Source organism: Orycteropus afer, unplaced genomic scaffold (genome assembly GCF_000298275.1).
Source record: "Orycteropus afer afer isolate SDZICR_OR568_19922 unplaced genomic scaffold, OryAfe1.0 scaffold00829, whole genome shotgun sequence".
In the NCBI taxonomy this organism is placed as follows: Eukaryota; Metazoa; Chordata; class Mammalia; order Tubulidentata; family Orycteropodidae; genus Orycteropus; species Orycteropus afer.
In genome coordinates, this window is record NW_006922416.1 from 709374 (window position 1) to 718957 (window position 9584).

At 55.4% G+C, this 9584-nt stretch overlaps 1 protein-coding gene across 1 annotated transcript; it reads left to right on the plus strand.

Moving 5' to 3' along the window:
* Positions 1-2497: 2497 nt before the first annotated feature.
* Positions 2498-5066, plus strand: RTL10 (retrotransposon Gag like 10). Its single transcript, XM_007957970.1, is given in 8 exon segments — positions 2498-2511; positions 4038-4114; positions 4301-4359; positions 4361-4612; positions 4614-4655; positions 4658-4806; positions 4975-5031; positions 5033-5066. Coding segments are annotated over 8 exon segments (684 nt in total).
* The last annotated feature ends 4518 nt before the right edge of the window (positions 5067-9584 follow it).

Below are 9584 nucleotides of genomic sequence, written 5' to 3' on the forward strand. Positions count from 1 at the left end.
AGACTCAATAGGTTTCTAGCAGTCGTAATTGGGTGGTGAGAGAGACTGCTGACATCCCATCCAAGATTCACTAAACCAAACAAACCAAACTCACTGCCCTGGAGTAGGCTCCAACTCATAGTGACCCCATGCCTAAGGCATTTGACTGCTAACCATAAGGCTGGACGTTCATACCCACCAGCCACTCCTGGGAAAGAAGGTTGCGCAATCTGCTTACGTAGTGACACCGCCTTGGAGGGTCGCTATGAGTCGGATCCCACTCCAGGGAAGTGGGTTTCCTTTTTGGTATCTCTACGGAGTAGCAGTCAAATGCCTTAGGCACTAGGGCACCAGAGCTCCCTAGATACGCTAATGATCCAAGATACGCTAATGAGAAATACATGCTCAGCAGGTTCCAGCCCCCGTAGACCCTCTATGCCCAAATCCTCCTTGATGGCCTCAGAAGTCCTATGCTTGGCCCAGCGCCTCTCTCCATCCCAACTCCCACAATCTTCAGTGCCCAGATGACTCAAGGGCAGCAATAGCGGGCCGAGATAGCATCGCCCCCTCCATCTCGGCAGTGGATGGGTGGACCACAGCTCTTCCGCCATCGCTTAATTCCGCAGACCCAGTGCGTACCCGCCCCTCTCACTGCCCACCTCTCGAATCAGGGCGAGGGGCGGTCCTGGACCTGGGACTTCTGCGCCTGCGCCCGCGGTCCGGCTGTTCCCATGGCTTCAGGCGCGGTGCCGGCTAGGCGCGCGCTCCCATCACCCTCCACGCCTTGCTGCCGCGCAGGCAGAATCCGGCAGTACTGTGGGACCCACTGCGTACTGCGCAGGCGCCGCTGCGGAAGCACGCGAGCGCGCGACCTGGATGGGAGGCTGGCGTGGGGCGTGCCGGGAGCTAGCGCGGGGACGTAGGGGCGGCCGCGCGCACGCAGGGGGTTTGGCTGCACGAGGTTGTCGGCAAGTGAGCGTTTCGCTGCTCGGAGCTGGTGTTGCGGGCTGCAGTCGGAGGGTCAGTAGGGCGGCGGGGGTGTGGCGGCAGGCGGAGAAGAAAGCCCCATAGTAGACCCAGGATCGCTCCTCTCTACCCCGGTCCGTAGAAGGGTCACTCGGAGCCCTGGGCCTGATCCCTGGTACTCTGCCGACCGGCAGTTCTCAGTTTCTGGGCCCGCGTCGTGGGCTTGGAGAGCGTCTGGAGACATTTTCCGGCCGGTCCCCCTGTTTCGGGAGGTCATGCCTCCGCCCCGCCTCACATTGGCCGATCTTGTTCTCCATTTTCTAGGTGGCGGGTGGACTTGCCTTCGGAGGGAGGCCCGTGCTCACGGTCTCGGGCTGCAGTCCCGTGGCCCCTCGTCGCGGTGCCTTGGGTGGCTGCAGGTAGGTGGGCAGCTTGGTGCGGTGAGGCTTGTGAGCGCGTATCCCCGAGGTTTCCTGCATGGCGGTTGCCTGAGCTGCAGCGGTGTGCCCTCAACTTCCTGCGCGGCTTTGGGGAAGCCCTTTCACTCCCGGGACTCCTGGGTCTTCTCCGAGCGGAGAACGCGCCGGTATCCCAGGCACTGTCTTGTCTTTGCGGAGACAAACACGCCTGCGCCGCGGTTCCTTTAGTAGAGCGCTGTCTAATCCAGGAGAAGGGCAGAAAATCCCAGTGCCAGGCAGGGTGGCGAGAGCAGCGGGAGAGACCAGCAGTCTGCCCGGCGAGGGAAGCTGCAGGGCCTGCATTAGGAAGGCCTAGGCGGAGTCGGGGCTGGCTGGTGCAGGGAAGCCTTCTTTCCGAGGCTGCAGGGGGCACACAAGCCTGATGGTGGGTGGACAGGCTGACAGCTGCGGTGCGAACGGAGGGAGGTCGGGACTGGGAGGAAGGGAGGGCGGAGACCTGGGTAGACCGCCTGACCTCCAGGTGAGGCTTGGATTTGGGGTCACTGCTTTTAGGGCTGGCTAAGGGACGAGATTCCAGTACATCTACTCACTTGCTGCTCTGCGGGGGGGGGGGGGGGGGGGGCTGCAGGCCCTGGTATATTCTTTTCTTGCGGTGGGGTGGGAAGTTAGGGTCATGGGAGTGGGGATTTGTGGTGTAAGACCCCCAGAGTGGGGCATGCACCTGAGAGTCAGGGGATTGGGTGGCGGGAGTGCTTCCAGTTCTGCAGGTCCCTCTGTGAGGTGCTGGGTGGGAAGACCCAGGGAACTGCCTCTCTGGGGAACTCCCTCTGATGGGAGTAGATGGGCGCACAGGAAACTGCATGGAGGCGTGTGCAGGCCATGCTGCTCCTGGGTGCCAGCCGGAGGACCACTGGGCCATGTGTGCACACACTGTGGGAACAATCGCACACGCAGGGGTGAAGCAGAGCGTTCTGTGGAGGTCACGAGTGCACTGGCTTGGCAGCAAGGTTGGGGGGCTGGCTACAGCCAGGCTGGGCAGTGTAAGAGCCCGGGAGGAGGGCTCACTGGAAGAGCACTGTAGTCCCCTTGCCCAGTCTGGGTTTCTTGGGGCTGCTCAGGTTGGTGACTAGCACATGGAGAAGGAAAGGTAGGTCTGGTGCCTCGAGGAGGGCTCTCCAAGGCCTTTTGCGTGAGTGACACTGGAGGGGTGAGAGAAAGTGCAGCTGGTGTGATCCCGGGTTTGTGCACAGGGGATGGGGTTTGGGGACTGGATGCGGGTCTGTTTACTGGGCTGGGGAGGGGAGGAAGATGATGCTGGGGGGGGAGTGGCAGTGGCATTGCCTGCAGGTGGACTGCAGTGAGCAGAGGGGAGTCGGCAGAGCATTGGAGGAGGGGTGATGGGGAGAAGGGCCGCAGGAACTGTGGACTCCCTTCTGTCTCGGAAACAGTTAACTCTTGCTGTGTGGCTAGTGCTTGGAAAGAGGAGCTGAGAGGTAAAAGAATCTTACATGGTCTGTGTACTTAACGAGGTTGCGGTGTCTGGGGAGCCTGGGAGTCCACTTCTCAGGCGACTGTGAAGCGTGGTTTATAACTTTGCATGACGTGTAGTGACTAAGCATGTGGTTTCCGGATCAGCTGCTCTGCTACCTCCTGGCTGTGGCCGCAGATGAGTTACTTCGCCACCCCGTTTCTGAGTGTGTACAGTGGGGCTCACAGCACCAGCCTCATCAGAGTGGCATCGGTGTTGGGCACAAGTTGAATCCTCAGTGTACCGTTGCTTTTACCCATCTCCTTAAGGAGACTTGGCAGTGTAACTGTTAAATGCTTGGCTGGTAACCAAAACGCACTAGTGGCTCTGCGAGGGAAAAGACCTGGGGGTCTGCTGTCATAGAGGCCGTAGGCTAGGAAACCCTGTGGGTAGTTCTCCGTGATGAGGTCACTGCGAGTTGGAATAGGAACTTGGATGGTGCAGTGGTTAAAGTGTCTGGCTCATAACCAAAAGGTTGGTGGTTCAAACCCGCCAGCTGCTCCACGACAGAAAGGTGAGGCAGTCTACTTCCATAAACGTTTACAGCCTTGGAAACCCCATGGGTCAGTTCTGCTCCACCCTGTAGGGTCACTGTGAGTTGGAATTGACTCGATGGCAGTGACTTGGAGTGGGTTGGGTTGGGATAGACTTGAGACTCCGTGACAGCCCAGCCTGGAGATTTCAAGGGAGCGCAGGGGCACCAGTCCTGCCCTTTCCTTCTCCTGGGATTGACAGCCTCTGCTATCCCCGCGCCCTTACACCATCACAGGCAGTGTTTGCCTGCCTTTCCCACCCTCCCAGGGCAGGCCCACTCAGTTCTTTCCTGCTAGGGGCTTGCCTGCTTGTCGCCTCCTCCTGCCGGCCCTGAGGGGATGACTGGGCCTTGTTCCCGTTCTTCCCCGCCTTGTTTTTGGACAGATTGCCTTGGATGATGGCCTGCATCTGACAGTCCCATCAGCTCTGCTCAGCTCTCCCGAGGCCGCAGCTGTCAGCACCCTGGTCCTCATCACTTGCCTGGAGCAGCCGGGGCCAGCCGCACCCCTGTTCAGCCAGTCTTTATCCCGTCCCATCCTGTGTCGCGGCTTCTGTCCCTGCCCTCCCCTTGTGTGCCGCAGTCTCTCTCTCCCTTCTCCCCCTCCTTACAGTGGATGTGGCAGCTCAGCCAGCTCCCAGCATGCCTTGTGGCCAGCACTGTCAACAGGGCCTTTGGAGTCCCGCTCAGGTAGCAGCCAGTTATGCCAACACACGCCCTTGGCAGCTAGTGGACTGAGCCCTCTACTGGGGTCACATGGATCTCTGGATTTAGCAGCCCTGCCATAGGGAGCCTGTGTGTGCGCGCGCGTGTGCACATGCACGCGCACACGGCTGTGGAACACGGCAAGCAGCGCCCCCACTGGTGAACTGGCAGAGAGGGGCCTGCAGCTGCACACGTGCCCATCCTCTTACCCCTCCAGGGTGGACTTCTTACTGGATGCCAGGCTCTGAGCTGGGCACCTTTAATAGCTACCTGTGGCTGCTGGATCACCTGGCCCAGCTGGGCAATTACACATCTTTCCACTTCAGACGCTACCAGGATAACATATCCTCAGCTGCACCTGAGAGATGGGCACCTGAGAAGCTGGGCGTGGGCCGCCCCCACCTCCCAGGAGATCTGCCATTGTCTGACGATGACGAGTTCTTCTGCCAGTATCTTGAGGACATTATGCTAGACCCACACACGTCTTGCTGAGTATCATGCTGTAGTGCCCTGGCCCCTGCCCCTACCCCTACCCCTACCCCAGCTGTGCGCCAGCCACTAGTGGCCCCACGGCTGTTTGTGGTAAGGCAGTACTTAGCTCAGTTCTTGGAAGCCCAAGCTCTCAACATGGGTGCTCCTCCTGGGCCTGTCTCGGCTGCTCTGGCCACCCCCACTGCGTCTAGTTGTAACTCAACATCAGAAATGTTCCATGTGCGCAGCACCTGGCCAAGGAAAGCAGCCCTAGGCCCAAGGAGTGCCCGGCCTTGTCCAATTCTGCAGGTGGCACTGATCCTCTTCCTGGGGGGCCCACCTCCCAGCTAGAGGAGGTGCCCCCCGGCCTGCAGAATCCAGAGCCCAGATCTAGCTTGTCCAGGGGGTCCAGCGCCCTAGAAGGCAGAAGAGGGTTCTGAAAACGGGAAACCAGGAGGCCCCCTGAGGTCCCCTGCAGCAGTTAGTGGATGTTCTGGGGCCCCCGGGAGAGCCATCTTTAGCTCCTGCTCCCAGGCTGGCAGCCCTGGCCACTGAACACGGCCCAGGCAGCCGCAGTCTCACGAGCAAGTGGCCTGCTTAGCCAGAAGCCCCGTGGCCCTCAGTCGGGACAGAGCGACATCACCATGTAACTCCAGATATCTCAGAGGAGCCCTGGCAGTGCTGGCCCTGGGTGAGGAGTCACAGTTGTTTGGGGCTCTGCCCTGTCTGAGCATAAACATCCCTCGATTCTCCCAGCATCAGAGTGTTGACTTGTGCCCTGTCCTTCACTTCACCCAGCAGCCCAAGGGACTGCCTCCATTAGATTCTTAGACACACACCTCACCCAGGCTCTTCCCTCTAGTCAGAGGCGTTCTTCAGATCAGTCCCCATCAGGTGTTTGGACCATCCCCAGCCCTGCAAACTGGACCCCTCTTGGTGTTTATCAGCATTGTGGGCACAGGCCTGGGGCTGCCCTGCCTGCCTTGTTTAGATCTACCCTCCTGTTTCTGCTCCCTTTGATCGCTGTCCACTCAGCTGGAATTTAAGGAAGACTGAAGGAAACACCACTTTGATCCTTTGATATGAGTGGGATGGTACCTTGGCCAAGAAAGATGAGTCGCTGGGCATTATCAGCAGTGCAGGCCAGTCGGGAGACGTGGATGCAGGGCGGTGGGATGCAGACCCCCTTGCCAGGCTCACTCCACGCAGCTTCCCCTTCTGTGTACTTCGCAGTTGAGCCACAGCTGGCTTTCTTGCAGAGTTGGTTTGGTTTTTCACATATTGGTGCCTTTGCACGTGATGCCATGCTGCCTCCCCACTCTCTACTATTCAGTGGTCCCTGTCTTCCACTCCTCGGAAGGAAGGTTGGGCAATCTACTTCCACAGTGGTACTACCTCGGAAACCCAAGGAGGGGTCGCTATGAGTCAGATCCAACTCTACAGCAGTGAGTTTAGTTTTTGAGTTTTTTGTCTTCACCTGTAGACCCTTGAACATTGCTGATTCAGCACTTAAAGCCCTAATAACAAATACTTGTATCTGCCTGGTAGACTGTGAGCCTCTAAGGCAGGACTCTGTCTTTGTGCTGTTGGTACGCAGTTGGCGCTCATTAAATGTGTGTTGAGTAGGCAGTGGAGTCTGGTGTGGTTGTCCATCAGTGGGGGCGTTGTGCCGTTCGGTCAGGAGCAGACGCCCCAGCCGCAAGCTTCCCGTCAGGATTGTTTCCAGTGGGGACTTGGAGGACTGAGAAGTCTGCTTGAAGGAGTTAGGCCTAAATAGGTGGGAGAGGGAAACTTGGCAGGTAGAGGGTGGCCTTTCAAGCTGATTTGTGAGAGCTGGAGGGAAGGCGAGGAGCAGGCAGCAGACTTGTGCTGTGAGGCCCAGAGCCCAGAGGATTGGAATGAAGACAGACCTGTTCTGTACAAGATGGGTTTCTAGTAATGAGAGCTGAGCATGGAGGCTCCCTCAGGCCAAGTTTAACACAGGATGGGGTTGCATCCGGCCCCATATGCAAGGTGCCTACCCCAAGAGGCAACGGGGCAAGAATTTCAAACTTTGAATTTTGGAATTGGGAAAACTACGAGAAAACCTTGAAGAACCTTGAGAAAACCTTAGGAAGAAACACTGAGGGAAACTTGAACTGGAAATAAAGCGAATTATTTTGGGGAAAATGTTAAGCAAACACCTGTTAATTAAGAAAAGTTGTTGGGAACTCAAAAAGGCTCTGGGTTCAGATGGTTTTATGTATGAGTTAGTTCAGGACATAGATGTCTGGCAAGTAGAACTTGCACATCTTGGAAGTAGGTGGGAAGCTGTTTTTAGGAAGCCAAATAACAGCAAAACAACCAACCTGCAGAAGAAAACAGTGCACAGTCTTGGTTTTGACCCAGTGCGGGAAATCCTGACGTCCTGGCCTGGCCCCAGTGCTTTTGGCCTGGGTTGCTCTGCGGCACCTTGAGAGCAGGGTGCGGCCCCCTCTGTCGCTCAGGTCGGGTCCTTTCTTTGGCAGGCCTGAGACAGACTGCTTCCTCCTTGCCCTGGCTGTGGGTCTCATATTAGTGACCAAGGCCTTTGGTTGGAGCTGTTAATACAGCTCTGGCAATAGAGCTTGGGTTGCTCTGTTTAGTGGATGACTCTTCATCTCCTAGTCGGCCCCCCACTACCTTGCCTAGGCTACCTTCCTGTCTCTATTTAGTAGACCTCAAAGATAGAGGAGAAGTTGGGAAGGCTCTGGCTTGGCCTTCTACACAGGAAGTGCATACAGTGGTACAGAATGTTGGCATATCTCTGGCCTGCTGTTGCCTTCTGGCAGACGTGGTGACCTAGCTGCTTTCTCATTCCTCGAGGGAGAAGAAACAAAGGGCAAGAGAGGAGGCTGTTCTCCTTGTAAGTTGGGGAAGGGTCCTTTGGACCATGTGATGGTTAAGGTTGTATGTCAACTTGGCCGTGCCTTGATTCTCAGTGGTTTGGTAGTTATGATGTAGTTATCCTCCATGATGAGATCTGATATAATCACTTCCACGGTAAGATCTGTGGTAAGCAGCCAGTCAGTTGAGAGGAAGTTTCCTCAGGGCTGTGGCCTGCAGCTTGTGTAGGGATGTTCTAGCAAAGCTCTGCTTTTTCCTTGATCTGAATTCTGCATTTGGCTCATCATCATCTGACTTCTGGTTCTTTGGACTTGAGTCAGTGGTCTGCCATATTGCCTTCTAATCTTATGATTCATTAGCCTCCATAATCTGTGAGCCAACAGCCTGACATCTGGCTTGCTAATCTTGAGTTTGTCAGCCCCTGCAGCTGCCTGAGTCAGGAGAAGCCTCCAGCCTGACGTCTGACCCACAGACTTGGGACTTACCAAGCTCTACAACTATGTGAGCCATTTCCTTGTGATAGATCTCTCTATATACATAACCTAAGCTCTGATAGCATAGTGCCTAAGGCACTTGACTGCTAACCAGAAGGCTGGCGGTTCAAACCCACCAGCCACTCCTCGGAAGAAAGATTGGGTAAACTACTTCCGTATAGTGGTGATGTTGTTGTTGTTGTTTGCTGTCGAGTCGGCCCCGACTCATAGCGACCCCTCCTTGGGTTTCCGAGGCAGTATCACTATGGAAGTAGGATTGCCCAACCTTCCTTCCGAGGATAGTGATACTGCCTTGGAAACTCAAGGAGGGGTTGCTATGAGTCGGGTGCGACTCGACGGCACATAGCAACAACAAGCTTCACTGCTTTTACTTCTCTAGAGAAACCAGCCTAAGAGACCATTTGCCGCTCGAATAGCACAGGTCGCAGGCAGAGGCCCCAGAGGCTGGGTGCCCTGGGCGTGCAGGGGGGCAGCACAGTCTGCAGGGCTTGTAGACATGTTCAGGGGCGGGCTGAGGGGTGCGAGGCTCATCATGTCTGCCCCTCATCAGCCCTGGAAATGCCCAGAGAGTTTCACTTCTTGGGGTAGGACATGGGGTGCACCGTGGGAATGTTTTCAAAGTACTTTTCTCCAAGGAAAATCCTATAAATGGAAGTACGGAGGAGAAAGGCATATGAAATATCAAAACGTTATAAAACTGCAATAGGGTAATTGGACATTGGTGTGGACAGATGAACAGAGGAGAATAGACTTTGAAATAGAGTTAAATAAAGATGGGAATTGAGTGCATGCTGAAGGTATTGTTTCAAATTAATGGAGTAAAATTCAACAAAAGGAGCTGGGACTGGCCAGCCATCTGGAGAACAGTAAAACTGGACACAGACCTCACTCCATGTCAGCATGTATTCCAGATGGATTGAAGATTTCAGCGTTAAAAAGCTCATAAAAGTACTGCAGGAAATAAAGGTGCATTTGTTTTTACCTAATGATTGATGCTTTGTCCTGTCTTCTTCCTACTCACGGCAAAACCCGTGTGTTACTGAGTAGAATCCCTTCACAGGGTTTTCCTGGCTGTAGTCTTTAGGGAAATAGCACCAGGCCTTTTCCATGGTGGACTGGGTGGGTTTGAACTGCCAACTTTTTGGTTACCAGTTGAACACAAACTGTTTGTGCCACCCATCTGCTCTTTAAACGTTTTGGATCCCCAGCATTGCTGAAGGTTTGTGGTAACGGCTTTGTCGACCTATTGGTGCATGTATAAAATACTGCATTTTTGACTGCATGGAAGTTGGAAAAGTGTGTATTTTGATCACTGCCTGAGTACACAAGGGCTCATGTCCGGGAATCTTTGCTGCCACATGCCCACAGTGTCGGGGCTAGGAGCCTGGACTGAACTCAAGTCACATCTCATTTCACCTCTTCTGCTGACGAGCTGAGGGTCCTTGGTGTTATGGAGGTCCTTTCCTAGCTCTGTTAAAATAGTTTCACAGGGTGATTGGGAAAGTCGAATGAGGTAATGCCCGTTCAGTGCTTGGCACAGGCAGACTTTGGTAACTGCTCAGTGGGTGTTCCCACATGAGTAACGGCAAAGTTGTGGACACAGCCCAGGCAGAGCCCATCAGCAG